Source organism: Phascolarctos cinereus, unplaced genomic scaffold (assembly GCF_003287225.1).
Source record: "Phascolarctos cinereus isolate Bilbo 61053 unplaced genomic scaffold, phaCin_HiC Scaffold_726;HRSCAF=1367, whole genome shotgun sequence".
NCBI lineage: Eukaryota > Metazoa > Chordata > Mammalia > Diprotodontia > Phascolarctidae > Phascolarctos > Phascolarctos cinereus.
The window spans coordinates 223,934,691-223,956,895 of record NW_027556098.1 but is presented as its reverse complement, the minus strand read 5'-3'; the positions used below and the strand labels follow the sequence as shown (position 1 = coordinate 223,956,895).

The 22,205-nt window shown below is 35.8% G+C and overlaps 1 protein-coding gene across 3 annotated transcripts in view; it reads right to left on the bottom strand.

Moving 5' to 3' along the window:
* TTC21B (tetratricopeptide repeat domain 21B) overlaps positions 1-22,205 on the bottom strand; it is a 100,802-nt gene that overhangs the window by 53,224 nt on the left and 25,373 nt on the right. For all 3 annotated transcript variants that reach the window (XM_078146990.1, XM_020990878.2, XM_078146989.1), the window contains exons 10-15: positions 18,919-19,016; positions 18,397-18,597; positions 13,117-13,246; positions 11,239-11,396; positions 6,351-6,572; positions 1,108-1,346 (exon numbers count right to left, since the gene is read on the bottom strand). In XM_078146990.1, coding sequence (XP_078003116.1) covers positions 1,108-1,346; positions 6,351-6,572; positions 11,239-11,396; positions 13,117-13,246; positions 18,397-18,597; positions 18,919-19,016 — 1,048 coding nt within the window. The remainder of the gene's footprint in view (positions 1-1,107; positions 1,347-6,350; positions 6,573-11,238; positions 11,397-13,116; positions 13,247-18,396; positions 18,598-18,918; positions 19,017-22,205) is intronic.

Here is a 22,205-nt window from a genome sequence, read left to right as displayed (position 1 = left end):
TTTACAAGCTTACATGCATAGGCTTTACCAGACTGCTAAAAGATCCCCTGACCCGGGGATCCCTCTTCCAAATATGAATATGATATATGTGATAATATACTGTTATATTATTATGCAAACCAAAATGCTGTTTTCTAGTTTTGTCCTGATGAATGAGTTTTCCATGTAACTAAACGTTTGGAGTGATAAGTTTCAAAAATTTTTTAACTGTTGGTGAATTTTTTTCCAAAACGGATTCCATACTTCTGTATTTAGTAAACAGTATATTACACATTTATTGGTGACCCAGCACTCTCATTATGAAAAAAAAAATATTGTACTCCATTTGAGCAATAACTTTCAAAAGCTACTGGGGACACTTTGACTTTAAAGTGACCTTTCCCTGAATCCCTCTAAATGCTTTCCCTCTTTTCTTGCATGTGACCTCTGTTTTCTATGGGGTTGGTCTCTTGGCCATGCCCACTACTACCTGTAAAGCTGGTTGCCAGTTTAGCCCTCTCCTGCTTCTCCTACCTCCTATTCTTTTCTCTCCTTTAGGCTTTTCCTAATGTTTATTTCATACTTCTTAGGTTTCATACTCAGAGTTTAGCTTTGACAGTTACCACTAGTCAATGAAAACACACCATTTTTCCAGGCTAACAAACTGATTTAAAATATTATTTAGCACTTCTTACTGCTGGTTGTACCCAGAACCTGTTTTACCTTCTTACAGATTCATGGTTATTTAGGTGATGGAATCTGACATCTAAGATAACTGAAGCATTACTATACTATTTTGAATTGCAATGGCCACAGAATTATTATCCTTGTAAAAAGTTTTATGTCTTGTTAGAAAATTTCCTATCAGTGATGATTTGCAAGGAAAAAACTCAGGGTTTAGAACTGAAGTGTACTGAGATTTTGGAAAGCAAGATGAGCCATAGGAAGATTTGTCATAAATGAACCTTATTAATAAAGGAAAATTGGGGTTGGGGAAAATGTAGCCATGGGTAAAGAAGAATGGGGAAAGATAACCAGTGGAGGACTTTGCCTTAGGGAAAAAACACTTGAGAAATTAATTTCTAGTGACTACTTGATAATTAAAAAAAAACTGAAATAAACTTTTACCTGTAACAGCTGACATATAATTTTTTCTCTTTTCTATGCTTTAGATAAATGTCTGCCATTTTCTCTTTGGTTTCAACAAAATAAGGCTGCTCCGGTGTGACATTTCGGAGCATGCTTAAGGCTCGTTCAACCTCTCCTTGGGCAAGAACTAGGTCTGCATTAGCAATAGTAACACGCAATTCTTCAGGCGTTCCAGAAAATTCATTGATGGCATCTTGCAAAACTTTTGCTGCTTCATGCTATACAGATGAAACGAAAACATTATCTCAAGCAAAGATGTATATAAACATATGTACACCAGAAGGGAAACATTTCCAATTATCAATAAGAAATATAAACTAAGCTGTATAAATAATGCATGGACAAGACTGATTTAAGATGTCAGAATAAGAGGATGAAAAGAAGACAAGATGTTCACACACCCTACAAAAAAATAACAGAAAGACTGACTTGGAATATTTCATCCTCTGAGACAGTCAGAAAGGAAAGAAGATACAGTGATGATACTGAGAAGGAGTGGAGTAAGGAAGTTAAAGGAGTTCCCACCAGATGGCATGAATTTGGTGAAATGGTAAACTAGGTAATCTGTGATAGACAGGTGAAGATGATGTTGGAAATATGAGAAAGGGACAATGTGTGGAATCTCCTTGTGAGGGAAGGAGATCAAGAACAAGTACAGAAAAGAACTAAGCAGCAGAGTCCAGTGAAATAGTATTATTTTTTAAAAATTGGTATGTGAGGCAGTGGATAGATACAATAGATAGAGGGAAGCCTTTGAGTCAGAAAGACCAAGGTTCATGTCCTGCCTCTAATACACACTGCATGTGTGACAATTAACAAGTTAATTACTCTCTAAATGTTCTAGGCAATTCTCTAAGGCTGCAAGTTAAAAATGTAAATTGGTCAAAACATGCATTGGTTAAGAGGTTTTTACACCAAGAGTTCCCTAGACCATTGAAATCACAACACTGAACCAAACAAAGCAAAATAAAATCAAATCAGTACAAACCGATTCTTACACTATATACATTCTAAGCCATGAGAAAAAGAATGTTTAATTTTAGTCTGCTGTTATAGGTATATCTCAGTACATCTCCTAGTTACTATTTTCTAATATATTCTTAGGTTTGTAGCATCTTTACTATATTAACTTCCTAAAGACTATAAGCTTGCTGAAGGAAGGGGTTCTATCCCTAGCACTTAGGACAAAGGAATTAATCATTCAGCACCATTTCTTAAACACCAACTATTTCCCAGGCACTGTGTTAAGTGCTGGGAACATAAAGACAAAAAAAATCAAAGCATCATTCCATCACAGATTTTACACATGAAAAAACTGAATCCCATAGAGTTTAAATGATCTGGCTAAATCAGCTAATAATTGTCTGAGGTGAAATTTGAACCCAGGTCTTCCTGATTTCAAGCCCTGCACTCTATCCATTGCACTACCTTCCTGCCCTCAAGGAACTTATATCCCATCAAGTGAAACAACATGTACATATACAAATATAAACAGAATGAATACAAAATAAATACAAGATGGCTGGAAGAAGGAAGGCATTAGTTGGTGGAAGAATCATAAAAGGCTACATGTACAAGATGGAACTTAAGTTGAGGCTTGATGGAAGTAACGGATTCTACAAGATGGAGAAGAGGGAATTTATGTCAGACAGCAATAACAAGTATAAAGCCCAGGGAAAGGGAGATGGAATGCAGAGTATGAGGAACAATAAGAAGGTTAGTTTGCCTACACTGTAGCATGTAGGAAAAAGAAGTAATATATAATACAGCTAGAAAGGCAGGCTGGGGCCAGGATGGCTTCCATTTTAACCCAGAAACCATGGGGTGCCTGAAGTCTGAGAAGGTAGGGTGACATAGTTGGACTTGTGCTTAAATGCAAGTTTTGACTAATTTATTATCTATGCAGAAAATGGAATGGAATGGAAAGAAATGATTCAGACTGTTGTAATAATCTAAGTAAGAGGTGATGAGGTTCTGAAATAAAGTAGTCACTGTGTAAATAATGAGAATAGATGCAAGATGTGGAGGTAGAAATGATAGACATTAAACAATTATTAGGCACCTAATATGTGCTAGCTAGACACTCTGCTAAGACCTAGGGATCCAAAGAAAGGCAAAAGACAATACTTAGTCTCAAAGAGCTCACAGTCTAATGGAGGAGATAACATACAAACAACATATATGTATATACTCATATATGTAGATACATGTATACCATATGTGTACATATACACATATACATGCATACACACACACACACACACACACATATATACATAGGATAAACTGGAGATAACCAAAAGTGGGAAGGCACTGGCATTAAGGGGGATAAGGTAATGCTTTCAGGAGAAGGTGGGGATTTTAGTTGGGACTTGAAGCTACACAGGAAAGCCAGGAAATGGAGCTGGGGAGGAAGAGAATTCTAGGCATGAGAGACAGCCAGTGAAAATTTATGGAGTCAGCAGATGGACCATCTTGTGCCAGGAATAGCAAAGTGACTGGTGTCACTGGATTGAAAAGGTACACAAGGAGGGGGGAAGGTGTAAGAAGACCAGAAAGGTGAGGGGGAGGGGCAGGGAGTGGCAGATCATGAAGGGCTTTGAATGGAAAACAGAGAATTTTATATTTGATCCTACAGGTGATAGGGAATCAGTTGAGTTTATTGATTAGAGGGGTGACATACTCAGACTTATGCTCTAAGAAAATAAGTTTGGCAGCTGAGTTAAGGAAGGACTACAGTGGGGAGAGACTGGAGGTAGGGAGACCAAACAGTAGGTTATAGCAAGAGTCCAGGCATGAGGTTATTAGGGCCTGAACCAGGGTGGTAGCAGTGTCAGAGGTCAGAATGAGGGTATATGCTAGAGATGTTACAAAGCAAAAATAGTCTTCAGCAACACACTAGATATGGGAGTTGAAAAGTAGGGAGGAGTCCAGTGTGACACCTAGACTGTGGGTGTGAGCGACTGGTAGAACAGTGGTACCCTTGTTACTAATGGGGAAGTGAGAAAGAAAGGAGGATTTTGTGGGAAAGTTTCTATTTTAACCTAGATAATGAGTTTGTTTTTGGGCAAGCTGAATTTAAGATGTCTATTAGACATATAGACATATATAATAGGCAGGTAGAAATGTGAGAACGGAGGTCAGCAGAGAGGTTAGAGCTGAATAGCAGATTTAAGAATCATTAGCATAGAAAGAGTAATTGAATCATGGAAGCTGATGAGTTCACTAAGTGATAGAGGGCCCAGGACAGAGTTCATCCACATATTTAGTGGACATGATCTGGATGAAGATACAGTAAAGGAGACTGAGAAGAAGTGGTCAGATACATAGGAGAAGAGTAGTGTTATGAAAATTTAGAGAGAACAAAGTATCAAGGAGAAGAGGGTGACTGACAGTGTCAAAGGCTGCAGAAAGGTCAAGAAGGAAGAAAATTGAGAAAAGGTCGTTGGATTTGGCAATAAAAAGATCACTGGTAAATTTGGAGGGGCTAGTTTTGGTTGAATGATGAGGTCAGAAGCCAGACTATAGATTTGAAAGAGTTAAGAGAAGTAGAAGTGGAGGCACTTATTGTAGACAGCCTTCACAAGGAGTTTAGCCACAAAAGGGAGGAAAGATATGACACAATAGTTAGAAGAATGGCTCAAATTAGGGTTTTTTGAGGATGAGAGAAACATGGGCATGTTTGCAGGCAGTAGTGAAGCAGCTAATAGAGATCAAAGTGAAAGAGTGACGATAACAGAGAAGGCAATCTTCTGGAGAAGACAGGACAGAATGGGATTACCTGTCCGTGTGGGCAAGAAGAGCCATCTCATTATGTGAAATAGGAGTGAAGGTGGAGACAGTGGCAGGAGGCACCTGGGAGATGTGAGTTGAAGAGGAGGAGAAAAGAGTAACATCTTGGTGAACAGACTCAATTTTTTTTTTTTAGTGAAATAAGAGGCAGGAATCTCAGAGAGATTAGGGAACAAAGAACAATCAGCTATTGTGGTTAGTAGGTCAGTAAGTCAATTAGGGAGGAATAAAAGGATTGCCTTATTGCAATGAGGGCCCACTTGAGTTTACATAACATAAATTTAAAATGGATTCAGCCAGGATGGTTTTGTGACTTTCTCCAGCTTCATTAGGCAGTTGAGTGAGTAGAAGCAAAGGCACTGGATGGTAAGAGTAATTCAGGGTTGAGGTTTGGTAGAGCACATTAATGACAGGATAAAGGGAGAAGGGATTTAAGAGAAAAGGACAATGTAGAATTGGACTGGTTCATCATGAGATCAGTATAAGAAATGGAGGAAAGTAAAGCCAGTGCAGGGGTGATGGCTTAGGAAAGAAAAGTGAGGATGAAGAACAGGATTTGGAGTTGCAAGGCAGAGGGAATGACAACAGACTGTGATCAGATAAGAGAATTTCAAAGTTCATAAACCTGGAAGTAGAGCATTTGTGGATGTAGGCAAGATCCATGTAGCTGAAATGTGGTGGAATAGGCCATGGGAAATGATAAAGTTGAGGAACTAGGAGGTAAAGGCGTTTGAGGAAGTATCAATATGCATGTTCAAGTGCCCTAATATGAGGGCAAGAGTTGAGGAGAAAGAGCATTTGGTGACTGATGAGATATGTTGGGTGAGGGAGAATGAAGAGTTAAGGATAACTTTAAGGATGCAAACCAGGAAGAACAAAGGATGGTGGTATCTTCAAAACAAATTGGGAAGTAAGCATTTGTTGAACTGAATATCACAGGCACATTATAATATTAGTTTGTTTAATCAATAGCAGCCAAAATGATATAGAGACCCCATCTGTCCTCACATTATTTAAAAGTAGCATGCTTTTAGGTAAGATGCAGTGTGATAATAATGGAAAGAATATGAGTTCTTGAGTAAGAGGGCCTGGGATAAAATTCTGTCTGACACTGACTTACCTGCATGACCTTGGGCAAATTATTTAACTTCCCTAGGTCTCAGTTTCCTCACCTATGAAATGAAAGAATCGACTAAATGGCATCTGAGAATCCTTCCAGCTCTAAATCTATTACCCCCCAAAATTACTCAGGATACTGAGGAAGCTTCTTCCTAAAACCAAGTGCAGGTGGTTCTAATTCAAGGCAATAAAAAAAATTTTTTTCTTGAGTCTTTTGGTAGAGAAGGATGATCCTTGTTTTGTGCTAATTACTAAGTAAGACTAACAAATAACTCTACTAAGCAGATTATCTGAATTATATTTCTACCTACCTGTTCTCCATTTAAGCGATGAGCATCTACCAATTCAAGAAAGATGGACAAACGATGACTTGCATCAATTTCAGACTTTTGGGATTTAGATTTTGAAACTCCAATTCTTCTCATCCCAGGCAAACTCATTGCCATATGCAAAGTTTTAACAGCTTCTGCTATCTGTCCCATTTTCTTCTGTGTCTGGGCTTTTATTAAATGATATAAGGGATATTCTCTAACCTGAAAATATCGACATGCTTTAATTATTTGAGATAATTTAAAAATGCTAAAATGAGAATATACATTTAAGATAAACAAAATCATTTAGGAAAGTATAATGTTTACTTGTACTTATTTGCTTATGAGATTTATTTCCTTCTTCTTTTTCATTTTTATACTGTCATTCATTTAAGTAAGATAAATATAAGGAAACCATTACTACTGAGGATCTCCAAATGTCCTTCCCTACAGAGCAATAAGATAGTTTACTTTCATTTTCAGAAAGACTAAAAACATAAGCCTCCAACAACATTTAATATAACTATTATTCATAAACTGCTGTTGACTTTTATGGGCTGAAAAGAAGCTAGGTACACAAAGAAGTCTGTGCTGGAGGTGATAATTTTGAAAGGTCTTAAAGATAAAATCTCAAGATATTTCAAAGAGAGGAAAGTTAAAAAAAGCAGAAAAAAGCTCATGTACAATGCTTTTACTTAAGGGTACTTGAGAAGACATTAACAGCTATTGACTCATATATCTGCTTTCTCATCTCTATATAAAATCTTTATGAGAACAGTTTATGCATACATTGAAGACATTCCAAATGAAATCATGAGGGAGTATGAGGCAAGCTTTCATAGGCAGTTTGCTAAAGCAGAGTGTATTTTTTATGATCATAAAGATGACTGAGAATCACAGAAATAGAAGATTATGTTGTATTTATTGATTTTAAGAAACATCTGGAGCCCTCTTTGTGGTAGCCATCTTTGTGGTAGCAAAGGACTGGATATAAATTGTTTACTCATTGATTGGGGAATAGGTATAAAAACGGAAATAAGAATGTAACAATATTATTTTGCAGTATGAAACGACAAATCTGAGAAATTCAGAGAAATATGGGAAATCTATATGAACTGATAAAAATAATGAGAGATGATTACAACAATGTAAATGAAAAAATATCACAAAACTTGAATAATGGAAAAATCAATGCAGGTACCCAGAGAAGAGATAATGAAACTTACTTCTTAATTCCATAGCAGACAGATTTGGACTATTAGCACAGGATATTCTATACACTGTCAAACATAAGTTACCGTATTGGATGTTTTTGTTTAACTGTTTTTCTTTGTCCATGACTCACCCATTTGCAAAAAATATTGACTCACTGATCCATCCATCCCCACTAGCTATCATCCTATATATGTCCTTCCTTTCCTGGTTAAATTCCTTGAGAAGGACATCTATAATTGGTTTCAACTTCCTTTCTTTTCTTTTTAACTGCCTGCAGTCCACCTTCTGAGTATAATATTCAACAAAAACTGAAACTTTCCAAAATTACCAATCATCTCTTAACTGCCAAAGTTAATGGCCTTTTCTCAATCCTCATTCTTCTTGACTTCTTCACAGCTCGAGTCTGTCCTCCTTGATACTCTATTCTTTCTGGTTTCTACAACAATGGTCTGTCCCAGTTCTCCTCCTATCTGAGGAGGAGAATCTGACCTCTCTGGAGGACTGCTCTTCCATTTCCTCTGCTAAATCTTTATCCATGAAGCCCCTGTAAACATGGATGTCCTAGAGGGTTATATCCTAGATTCTCTTCTTCCTTTATGCTATTTCACTTGATGATCTCATCACCTTCCATGGTTTTAATTATCATCTCGATATAGATGATTCTAAGATCTATTTATCCAGCTTAACCTCTCCTAACTTTTGATCTTGCATCTCCAATTGCATAGGAGACATCTTGCACTTGATGTCCCATAGACATCTTAAGTTCAACATGTCCAAAAAATGAACTCATTATTTCCCCCCCAAATCTTACCTTCTCCCTAATTTCCCTATTATTGTCAGGGGCACCATCATCCTCCTTGTCATCCAGGTTCACAACCTAGGTGCTATCCTTTACTCCTCATTCTTTTTCACCACCATATCTAATATATTGTCATGGCCTGTCATTTCCACCTTCGCAATACCTCTGGTATGCTCCTCTTTCTCTCCTCTGATGCTGGTGCTCCCCTTTAATCGTGTCACACCTGGAATGCTGCAATAGCTTTCTGGCTGGTTTCACTGCCACTCACCTCTTTCCCTACTCCAGTCCATCCTTCACTAAGTAATCAAAGAGAGCTCCTAGAGCACTGGTATGACCACATTATCTCTCTGTTCAATAACTCCAGCAGAATCCTATTATCTACAAGATCAATGATAATACTCTGGTTGGCCCTTCATAACCTGGTCCTTTCCTATCTTTCTAATCTTCTTATATTTTATTCTTTGTTCTAGTGACACTGGCTTCCTTACTATTACTTGTACAACACTGTCTATGCATTTTCACTGGCGGACCCCCATGCCTGTGATGTTCTCTCTCCTCATTTCTGCCTTCTGGTATGCCTATAGGAAATCTTTCCTGATTCCCTCTTAGTATTAATGCCTTCTTACTGAGATTTTATTCAATTTATCCTGTATATACAATGTTTCAAGTTGTTTTTATGTTGTTGTTCTACCTTCCTCTTCCTCATTAGATTGTGAGCTCCTAGAAGGCAAGAATTATTTTTGCCTCTCTTTGTATTCCCACCCTTTAGCACAAGCTTCACACACAAAAGATGATAAACAAATACTTGAACTGTCACAAAAAAAGGTTCATTTTGGAGGGAGATTAGAAAATGATAAGTAAACATACTTTTTCTTTTTTATAAAGAAAAGTGTTGCACAAGGGAAAAATTCATTTGGCTCAGGAGAGTAAAATGCAGTTTTATTTGTTTTGGGTTTTTTTGTTTGTTTGTTTGTTTTTGGCTAGGCAATGGGGTTAAGTGACTTGCCCAGGGTCACAAAGCTAGTAAGTGTTATGTGTCTGACCTGGATTTGAACTCAGGTCCTCCTGAATCCAGGGCCGGTGCTCTATCCACTGTGCCACCTAGCTGCCCCTAAAATGCAGTTTTAAAAGCTCTTCTCAGATAAACTATATTCCACCTTTTTCAAAAGTACACAAGACTCCTTAATGGACATGACTGCAGAAGTTACTTTGTTCAATGGTCTCTAACGAATATAGAAATGGAGTGATGTACTCAACCCAAAGTGTTTACCAGAATCATGGAATATATCCTATGTAAAATCTGAACAGAAGTATTTCCCATTGATGGTAAAATTCTCCAAATGTTCCTAAGTGAAGGGGTACCTGAAACACTACAAAGTCTCCCCAGTTAACTCCATTATAATTTGAAGGAAACTGGTCTAGTCATTCACACCAAAAAACAAAGTAAATGAAAAATGCACATCGCCAGGAATGTAGAAATTTTCCCCAACATGCATATCATGGATAATCCTTCAGATAGAGAATGAGTGGGATCTAAAACTGAGATCAGGCTATGCTGCATTTTGGAAAGTTCAAATTTACCAATATGCACACTGTCTAAAAGCCAATTTTGTTTTAATAGGAATGATGATAACATAATCTTAAAAGAATAAAATTATATCTAACTTAAAGGGCAATGGAAAGATTCATGCTGGGAGTAATCTAAGAATGGAGCATGTGAGCAGTGATGACTTATGTATTACAAGAAGAGAAAAAGATATCAAAGATATGTACAATCAGAAAAGGCAGTGTTGGTCAATCACAGAGCCAGAGAGAAAACAAAGAAATGAACAATCTTGATGGTATATTTTATTTGTATCCCTTATTTAAAAAAAAAAGCTAGGGCTCTAGCAAAATGTGTCAATGGAGCTACTCTATGAAAGATTCATTGTACAACAAAGGCAGGAACAAGATGAAAATATATTGTCATTTGCATTGAAAGGAACACCCACATGAATAAAATCACAGACCATAGTATTCAAGTATCATCTAAGTTTCTGGACAATGAGCAAAAACTTTTTTTTTGGGGGGGGGAGTTTAGGAATGTAATATACAGCTAATTATAATCCATTTTTCTATCCAAAAATTTACAGCACATTTTATTCAAACACCTTTAGATACTATTTCTGTGTATAAAAGTTACATGAGACAGGTTTCTAGGTGAAGACTGCAAAGACCCCTAAGGAAGTAAGTATACAGAGGAGTAACCCAGACAATACTGAGATATAAGAAAGTCAGTGAAGAAGATGCCAAGAATAATGAAAAATAAGGTCCACTGATTAAAAGTGAGGATGTGAGAGACCTCTCAGTTGCCCTATGAAATAGCTTTACCAAAATGGCTTATGATTCTATGAGTCACTATTACGAGGAGATTCTGGAATCTCTACATGAGCACATGATGAGGGTAGCCTTTTCGTCTGAAATTAATTTAAGAAGAACCTGAACTTTGCTTTCAATGCCAAAGGACGCAATACTAGAGGATAATTAAACATAAACGGCCAAGACAAAAATATGGCATACCTACACCTTTAATCCACGTGCTGATGTTCAAAATGACAAGATAGCATTTAATTATGACATTATTCTACAAAGTACATCATACCACAATTCAAAATTTCTCGGTCAATATACAAAATCAGTGACAGGATTTGTCACCATTTTTCTATGGCTTAAAAGGTCTGAAAAATTTTAACAGCTCTCATTTCGCCCTAAAATATATAAAGTAAATTTAAATTATAAGTAAAAAAAATTGTGTTAAAATTAAATAATCCTTAAAAATTTAATTAAGTTCCATGGAGAGCAGTAGTCTTACCCATTTAAGTCTGGAGAACTCACCTCAAAACTGTAACTCAGACAAAGTTCAAGAGATTGAGAGCACAATTTAAAATTATCTTGAGACAAATAAACCTGAGCCATGAGAAGATGAGCATCTGCATAGGAAGGACTGTGTTTCAGGCAATGCTTTAGGTTATTATGGGATGCTTCAATATCACCTAATAATGCAAACAAAACATAAAAGCAAATCATAATTTAAGCAATTAAGTACTTAGGGATATTTCTATAGGAACAATTGCTACTTCAAATATATCTCTGGTTGGTTTGTTCTTTTAGTTCTTACAGAGACAAAGCCATAAATTGATTACCTTTGCTCTAGAGTTCATTGTTATAAAACTTTATCTTTAATTCATGTTAGTCAAAAGATAAACATAAACAACTATTAACAGCTTCTTTTCAGTTCTGATAAGGGAAGAAGGTTAGAGTTTGGCCTCAAAGTAACAGATTGGTGATAATTCTAGGAGTCAAGGGATACTGAAGACAGTTTTATCTAGCATTGACCCTGTTCATAAATGAACAGTTTAGGAAAAATATTTTTGCCCTTTATAGCTGCACTAAATGCTCCTTTAGCTGGATCATATCACTTGAAGGTTTTTGTTTTTTCGAGGGAAGAAATGGTACCAAAGTAATATGGCTATCTTTAATTAAATGAGCTTGATTCCAAGAAAATTCATTAAATGAGGTATCACTAGATTGTAGTTAATTTATATTAATTCTTAAAATAAAGAAAAAATACTAACTAAATAAACTATAGTAACATAAGTCCTCAGTTTTATTGTATAAAAGTAGCTCAATGAAAATAACATTATTCAATAACTCTACAACTGAACTGAAGAAATTAGAGAGTGAACCCTAGAAGGGATCTTAGCATCTAGTCTAAGGATTTCAAAATGAATTTTTCTAAGATAGGTCAAAGGAGTATGTAATTTAAAATCACTGTGAAGATAGAAATTTAAACAGTACTGAAAAAATTTGCTGAAACTTAAAACTTTCCATTTGCATTGGAAACCACTAATTTATTGAAAACCTCACCTGTACAGAAGAGAAAATGGACACCCAAAGAAGTTATGTGACCGGCGGTATACCATAGAGCTACTTAGTAGTGGTAGAGCTGGAACTTGAAATCAGGTCTCCTGATTCACAGTTCAGTGCTCTTTCTATTCCACAAAATAAAAATTACTGTATTAGATGGTAAGCTCCTTAAAACTAGTTTCTTTCCTAAGAGCATTTCAGGGCTAATTAATTTTTATTTAGCATCCAAATATGTGCAGGAGCATAAAAAGACATATTAAATGCTACCTATGCTTATACTTATACTTACATAGTTTCTGTGATAACTGTGATATCTTCAGAAGATTAAAAAGCTAATCAAAGAAGGTAACTACTTAATACGTTCCAAATGTCTAAAAAACAATGCTTGTGGTCACAACTGTCCTGCATTTGAAATACCAATCTAATATGGTATGATTGTGTTTTTCCAAGAGTCTATTTTATGGTCAATGATTAACATTATTTAATAAAATCTCAAAAGTACTCCAGGGGCATCTAGGTGATACAGTGGATACAGCTCTGGCCTTGGAATCAGAATGACCTGAGTTCAAATCCGGCCTCAGACTAAACACTTGACACTTACTAGCTGTGTGACCGTGGGCAAGTCACTTAACCCCAATTGCCTAAAAATAAAAAAATAAAAAAAAGGAGTACTCCAAGAGAGGAAATACTGCACTACTTCATTTTAATTTGAATCAAATATACATACACATATTCACATGAAGGATAATCATATAATTTATTTAAACCATTTAAACACCCACTTTGTCAATATTATAATGAGCAAATGTCACTTAAAAGAAGTTTAATTTTAAAGATATACATTACCTGATAAATATTTCACTTTCGCAATCAGGAAAAAAGCCTGCAGAAGACCTGGTACAGTTCTTACTATAGTCTCCAAGACTGAAGCACAATGTCTGAGAAGTGGAGAAGGTGGCTGTCCAGGGCTTGCAGGCTAACAATAAAAACAAAATAGATGATTACCTTTTACCATGATTTCATAACAGGTTTTCCTCAACAGAATGCACACATTCTCATTCTCTCTCTCTCTCTCTCTCTCTCTCTCTCTCTCTCTCTCTCTCTCTTTCTCTCTCTCTCTCTGAGAGAAGTACAGAGAATATATACATACACACACACATTTCATTCTGGTTGGGAATTTTTTTTTGGGGGGGGTGAGGGTTCATAACTGTGATTTCATCACTATAGGAAGATACAGATGGAGAATTCTATTAACACAGATCCATGACTTACATAGTCTTAGAGCCTTGCCTGGGACATTGACTGAAAGGTTCAGTGATTTACCTAGGTTCACAAAGCCAGTATGTCAGGTGAGACATAAATCTAGGTCATCCTGACTCTGAGGACAGCAGTCTATACAAAATGCAATAGTACCAGTCATTTTAATCTAACATTTTCCACAAAATATTCTTATAGACATTCAAAGAATGCTTTTGGTTAAACAATGTCATTTATTTGGCTCCCCAATTCTGTAAAGATGGTAGGTGAACAAGAGTTCTACTTAGTTAACATAATTTCATAAAGTACAGCTTTATGCAAGCAGTTTGTTGAATGACTAGATAAGGATATCTACAAAATATTGACAACTAATTTGAATCAAAGCAACATGAGTCTAAAATCTCAGATTGTTAGCCTCAACACAGCTTTAGACTAAAAGATTTTTCTCATTCTTAGCTACTTTCCCATGGCACAGTGTTAGACTTGGAGCTGGAAGACACGGGGGTTGAATACAGTCTCAACCAATTACCAGTTAGGTGATCATGAGCAAATGACTTATATTTCATTGTCTAAGCTTCCTCATCAGTAAAGATGGGGTTGTTGTGAGAAGAGTTCTTTGCAAATGTTAAAGAGCTTAAAATATGAGTTCTTGTTAACCAACACAATTATTACTTGGAGGTACTGTGAACACTAATTTTAAAAGAACTCACAAGCTTTTAGCCTTTATAGAGAATGGAAGGTAGAATACACTATATGTTAATAGTTCACTATGTCTGAAATAAGATTTACTTTCCATCATGGAGGTGTTTTCCTAATTCTTGCTATAGGTGTTATTTTGTCTTTTTGTATGGCCATCTAATACTTTGAAATTTGTCATATCTTGAATGAGATGTCCAGTAGACATCTTAAACTCATTATGTCCCAAACAGAATTCATTGTTTTTCCTTTTATAGCTTCCCCACCTCCTACTTTCCTTATCACTGTAGAGCAGGGCTTCCCCTTCAGTGACCCAGGTTCACGATCCAGTTTAAGAAGCTCTGTGAGAGAGCAATACCATTCTCAAAGTTTCTCAGGCTCCCAACCTAGGAATCATCCTGAACTCCTCACTATCTCTCACCCTCCCCACGTCTAAGCTGTTGCCAAGATCTGTTGACTTCACCTTTGCAACATCTCTCTAATGTGTCCCTTCCCCTTATCCTCTGACACTGCCACTACTCTAGTGCAGGCCCTCATCAACTCACACTTGGATTTATTGCAATAGACTGCTGGTGGGGCTTCCTGATTCAAGTTGCTCTCCAATCCATTCAGCCACTAATGTGATTTTCCTAAAACACAGGTCCAATTAGGTCTTCCCCCTACTTAATAAACTCCAATGGCTTTCTATTGCCACCAGGAGCAAATACAAAATGTTCTGTTTGGCATTCAAGGCCCTTCATAACCTGCCCCCCTCCTACCTGTCCATTCGTCTTAAACCTTACTTCTCAAAACGTATTCATTGATCCAATCACACTCTCCATCTGGCTGCTCCACGAACAAGCTCTGGGAATTCTCTCTGGCTGTCCCTCATGTTTAGAATGCTCTCCCTCTTCTTCAACTACTGATCTCTCAAGTAAAATCCCACCTTCTACAAGAAGCTTTCCTTAACCCCTCTTAATTATAGTACCTTCCCTCTGTTAATTATTTCCTATTTATCCCATATATAGCTTGCTTTGTATATATCTATTTGCATGTTGTCTGCTTCATTAGATTATAAGCTCCCTGACAGCAGAGACTGTCTTTTGCCTCTTTTTTGTATCCCCAGCACTTAAGCACAGTAGCTAGCAAATAACAGGCACTTAATAAATGTTTAATGATTGATTAATAATAATATATACTAAATATAAGACAACATTAAACCAAATCTGTATCTAACATACTATCCCAAGAGTCTTAGTACCATTTAAGCCTTAATAACAAACTTAGTGATAATAAGCTATTCAAGCTTAAACTGCAACTAGGATTTTAAAGACATGTAAAATCTGGTCAAAATACAATAATTATCTCCTTTAAAGGGATACATTCATGGAATTTCAGAGATAGAAGGGATCTCAGAGGCTATTTGGTCCATATCTGAACCCATATCTGAACAAGAATCCCCTCAATACAGTAACACACAAATCAAGTCTTTAACTGAAGATTTCAGTGAGACAGAACCAAGGAAGTCCATTCCACTCTTGGATAACTTCTCATTTCTAGCAAGCATTTCCTTTCATCAAGCCTAAGTTTGCTTCTTTGCTACTTCCAACCACTATTCTTACTTAGGTCTAATCCTTTTCCTATATATCAGCCCGTCATGTGTTTTAAGACAGTTATCATTCCTCCTGTCCTCCTCACCATTGTGACCTTGACTTTTTCATGTAAGCATCAACAATTTCTTTTATGGATCTTTATATGGCATGACTTTAAGTACCTTCACCATTCTGGCTGGTCTCTTCTAGCTGTTCATCAATATCTCTCCTAAAATGTGGTACTCAGAAGTGAACACAGCTGGATTATCTCTGTACTATTTGGATCACACACTATTTTAAGCAAATCAGATACTCATTCCTATCTCCATGCCTTTACTCTTAAAAAATTCTTATTTTGAAGTTAATGAACATTAACAAACATAAACATTCCCACATACCAAAAAACATTAAAAAAAAAGATCATAATGAACCCCCATTTCTTTCTATCTGCGTTACTTTTGGACTTTACTGGATCTCTCCATCACACCTTTCTTCTTCAGGAAACTCAACATGCTGCAAGACTGAATCTGCCCAGTCCTCCCATCTCATCAATAGCCTTTGACCCTCTGACTGCAGGGCAGGGCCATGGGCCCCAGGGCCTCTATTTAAAGGAGAGCAGGCCAGGTTTTTCTCCCTATTTCTCACGAGCTACACTGCTTTTGGACTTCTTTGGAACTCTCCATCATCATACCTAACCCTCTGTAAGGATTGTCTTTATATTTATTTGCATCCCTAGTGCTCAGTACAATGTCCAGTGCCCAGTAGGAGCTTAATAAATGTTTACCGACTAATGACTTGCTTTTAAAGTACATATTAAGTTTAACTTGATTTAAAGCATTGCTCTGCTTTGCTTGCGTCTGACCTTCTGAACTTCCTTCTACTCTCTCTTCAGTGGATATTTGTTTCAATGTTGCTCTTTTTCTTGACCAAAGTTCTTAAAACCAACAGTTGTTTCCCTATAAAATGTTGCAGTAATGGTATAATTGTTTTCCCAGTACTTCTTACTTCATTCTAGGCATCAATCTATAAAAATCTTCTCAGTTTCTATGAACCTATGAATTCTGTCTTATTCGTACAGAGACACAATGTAGCGTAGTGCATAGTCAGCCTTGCAGCTAAGATCTTGGTTGAAGTCTTACCTCCGAGAGATACTGGCTGATATGTTGTTCTAAGCCTAATTCTCCCAGTAGTTTTTGATGAATGGTGAAGTGCTTTCCCCAGTAATTGGTGTTTGGGGGTTGATTTGAACACTATGATATTGGCTCTTGTGTATCTAATCTGTTTCTGTTTCACTGACCAATTTTTTTTTAATGTAATCTCAATTAAAAATTATTACTGCTGTGTAGCCTCATACCAGATCTGGTGAACTCCAGGTCCCTTCCTACATTTTCCCCCCTCATGATTTCCTTTGAGATCCTTGACCTTTTATTTCTTTACATATATTTTGCTATTACTTTGTTTAGTTATCTAAAATAACCCTATGGTGGTGTGATTGGCAGGGCACTGGATCTGTAAACTAATTTAGGTAGTTCTGTCATTTGTATAACACGTTATTTTTTCAATTAACCAGATCAGACTCAGAGTGCTAGTTCTTTCTGGTGCTAGTGTACTCTAAAGTACACTTTCTTTCTCTTTGTTATTCAACAAAGCTTGGGTTTCACTCATGACTATTCTTTTTCCTTTCTACGATCCTTCTTAAACACCATTTTCCCACTGCCCACTTATGTCCCTCTTAAATTTACTATATCTCTAAACTAAATAGTGTGTGTGTGTGTGTGTGTGTGTGTGTGTTGAATACTGTTTTGTCTAGTTCAAGTAAAAGTAAGAGTTCATGAGATTTCTACCTTATCCTAGTAGCCTTCTTCTCACATAATCAATAACACTGAACAAAACCACTCCCAGATTTACAGGAATTTCTTTTTTAATGACCTCAAACCCTCAGGGTACCTACTCTTAAACCCAGAGTAAGTGATGCATCCTGCCTGGCTCTGAGATAGCGAGTTGAGATTATACTGTACATTTCATGTTGGGCATTTTGGAATTAGCACTTTGAAGTCTGTATTAAATTCAATTCTTCCATATAGTGTACAGAAAGTGTTCCTGTTAGGTACAGGAGATAGGAAGTTTAAAAAAAAAAAGCTCAGTCCCTGCTCTAAAAGGGCTTAAAATATAAGACAAATACTTAATAAGAAATAATACCAATACACAACGGGCATTTAGTTTATATGCAGTCTATCATTATAAAGTCTGAAGCCCCAATGGTATTCCTACCACTCATTCTGTATGTTCCCAAAACTACTGCTGTTGAAGCACTGTTAAAGCCCTTCTAAATTCTTTCCTCCTGGAGTTAGGTTACCACCACCACTAAGGAACAGAAGCCAGTAGATTTCCCATTAACTGCTGAGACTGTAGAGAGATTTTCCCAATAGCTCGAGTGGAATGCACCAGCTACTCAGTGCTATATGTTTCGTATTACTTCAGATACTAGGGCTCATCTTTACTATGAACTTCATAGATATAGGTAGACTAGATTCTCTTTAAGATATTTACAAAGTTTCAGTTGAGTCATTCAAAAAAAAAAAAAGGAACCAATATTACTTACCTGAGCTGGACAGAAATTTAGATACTCTGTAATGATTTCTAATAAAAAGTCAGGATTTAACTTTTCAAAGTATTGTACACCAAGGGGTAAGGTTTGCAAGTTTGAGAAATGTGTATCCAGGACATCATTTAACAAATTAATAACCTCTTCTTGTCGTTTATGTTTCTTCATGGCTAGTACTGCATGCAAATAGGTCAGTTCCTAAAAGAATAAGTAGTTTTATTTGGAAATATTGTACTTGATTGAGACCTGGAATAAAAATATAAAATACTATTAATGTATAATTTTTATGCTCCAATATAATCATTAGCTTCCATATGTGAACTTAGATATCTTTAAGTCATATCTAATTTTACATCTAGGTAAATAAAGAACTTGCTTGATGTTAAAAAAAACTATTATGCATTTATAAAATGGTGTCTTTACTAGACAGAAAGTTTGATTTTAAGTTTTGTATTTTCAAGTTTGTATTTGTTTTGCATTATCAATTATAAGTACCTAGCTGAAAAAAAAATATCTTACTGCAGACTTTCCAACGGACTGCTGAATTTCATTAAGGAATTCAAGTTGATGATCTGCATCCTGTAAATGCCCTTCTATTAGCTGACATCGAATAATTCCTATAAAAGGGAAAATTATTCAAGCTTATTATCATTTTAGTAATATCTCCAAAATAAAGTTAACCCAGACAACATCATTTTAAAATGGCCTTTACTGTTTAATTATAAGGAATTAAAGGATTAGATGAAAAATAATAAAATAAATATCATCTCCTACTTTCTGCCACAATGTATACACAATTCAGATTTTATAGAATGGAATTTAAAGCTTACAGAATTGACAAAACAGGGAGCAAATTCTGGCTATACTTCGTCCCTTGGAGTATTTTGAAAGGAAAGCCACAGATAGAGACCATAGCCAAAGGCTATACATGCCTATAATTCTATTTTCCCATCAACTATCATATAAAAATAGAAAGTTTCTTTCAACCAAAATGACTTGGATATAGCAGAGTATATGTAAATAAACCTGCAAATGCATTCCCACACACATGACTTCTACTCCACATAATTGCCTCCCAAAATTATCTCCTTTTGTTGGTTAGATAGAATAGAGAAAAAGAAGAAAGAAACATTCTCAAAAAATTAAAACAGAAAGAAAGCTACTCAAAACTATTACATTATTCTATTAGCTCAATAGTTCTACTTTGGTCTGGACCTGTGATTTTATCAATGTGGGTGAACTTCTGATGAGGAAAACTCTCTCCAACTTGTCTATAATCAGGGGTGTGCTACAGTCTGCTTTTATTGGCTCTAGCTTGTTAAAATGTCAAGGTGAGTACTGACTTATTAAACATATCTTGAGAAATCATCAAATGCTACACACTGAGGCTTGATTTATCGTTTTGTTGACTGTCTAGACTTAAGAAAGTGATAAAGAAAACAGTAATGATGCAGATTGAATTTAAAAACATATCTTGGGTACATTCCTTCCTCCCCCAACTCCTCCCCACACTGCTCCCAGCTGGTTGTTAAATGTTTACAAGCATATCACTATATGGTCTTAAGAGTTCTGCCTAAAGACATTGAGAGGGTATGTGATTTACTGATGGTCACACAGCTATCATACATCAGAATCAATACTTAGATACAGATCTTCCAGATCCTAAGACTACTCTGCTTCTCTTAAAAAATAACCTATTTAGAAATGCCTAGAGAGAAAAGTGTAGAGTTCTGTCTATGCATTATTCAATAATATTTAGAGAACCTTATGGAAGTTTGGTAAAAACAAAAGCAGTTCCATATCTTTAAGCAAATTTGTGATAAAAGCTCCCTACCTACCTTAGTAGTAGTGAATAAGGTGCCTCTACTTATTGGCAAGGCTTTATATGTATTAGTAATTCTCCATATACTTGGTAAAATCACTGCTTGTAATATCCTTAAATGTATTTAAACATTCACTGCATCTTTCATTCAGCATACAAGTTAATATAGTATTATTTTCTCCAAACAGTCTTTTCAATCTAATTTATAAAGAATTATATTCTTTATAGCTCTTTATGAAGTATTCTAATATCTCAAGGAATATACCATTTACTTTTGTGGAAGCTAAGTAATAAGACACTGCCCACACCATTTCCTCTTTTGGCAAAATATGACAAATAATTTTTACTTTAGTCTGAAGTCCTTTGAAAAGCACACACAGACAGATGACCTTATTTTCCATATCACTTACTATTAAAGATTAAAGAGTTGAACAAGGTTATCTCTGTTGTTGTGTTATCCAGTGAATCATATATAATTTTGACATATATTAGTCTTTCTTTAGCTATCCTGAAACAATTTATTGTACTGAAATCTTTTTACATCATTCTTATCAAAAGGCCAGTTTATAAATGAAGAGGCCTGATCAGACCAGGATAGCGGTTAGGGTTAATGATCAGACTATCAAAACGAAGAACTCTTAATAATTCAGTTAACAGAAATGTCTCTGGAGCTCACCTAATTTTTAAAAGGTGGAAAAGAGAATTCTTAAAGGGAGTAATTAAAGCAGGACTGGATGGTTTTAGGAAAACAATTATCAGGGTCCACCAAAAGTTCTGCTTTTTTTTTTAATCAATCAGGGTACTTACCTGAACTTTATTACTATGTTTTCTGACTGTGGAATTCTGTCTTTTTTGGGGGAATACTATAAATCGTGTGAAGAAAATGGCTTTGGTTGACACATTTGCAAAGTATGATGGATTTCCCTCTGGATTTTCTCTCCACAGAGATATTTAGAACTAAAATTATTTAATAAATCTGTCCCTGGAAGGCTTGTACCCAAAATACAAAACACAGAACTTTTTAAAATACAAATTAAGAACTAATAATTGCATTTTTGGGAAGTTATAGACATTTCTAATATGGAAAACATCAAAGGTTTTTTAATATTCTGAAATACTCAAATGGATCTGTGGTTTCCTTGATATAGCTGTTTTTTCCAATGATAGACAATCTAACCATATCTTGCTAACTCTTGTCCTTGTCTTTTCATAAGTTTGATACGGAGTTCCCCTCAACAAGACAGGGGCCTTCCTCACTTTCTCTTGATGCTTCAAGGATGCAAATGGAAAAGTTTTGTTCTAGTCATGTAATAGGTCTATTTTTAGCTTATACATTTATCTAATCATAACTTTACACTGCTTCACCTTTATAATTCTTTTGTAATGTGTTAGATTCTTGTTATATACACATTAAACTAATGTGTATTAAAAAGATGACCCATTGTTTCAGGGAGAAAATTTGGATCATTGGGAAAAAAAATGTTCAACTTCTCAAAGGCGATCCAATTGTTTCTCATCTTCATATTTAATTCTGACATTGACTCTGTTCATTTTCAGCGTCTAGCCAAGATTATATATAAACTATATAAATTATATAGATTGTTGATTCAATTGAATATCATAGTTGGGACAACAGGCATTCTCTGTCTAACCACTTCAAAAAATCCTGTGTGTGCATATGTACGTATGTATGTATGTATGTATGTATGTATGTATGTATGTATGTGTGTACATGTGTGTGTGTGTAAGTAATAAAATAAAAATGTGTGTATTAATATTTCAGAGCAAACTTGAGTGATTATCAACTTTAATTAGGTGGATATGCACTGTTCTGGGGCTTGATGTCATTTGCAAACAAGACCATCTAAAGGACCTTCTTCCTTGAATAAGACTGTTACAGAATGCTTTGATAAACATATATAAACATATACACTTGTTTTCTGTATCCCTTAATATTAAAGATCAGAGGGTTGAATAAGGTAAT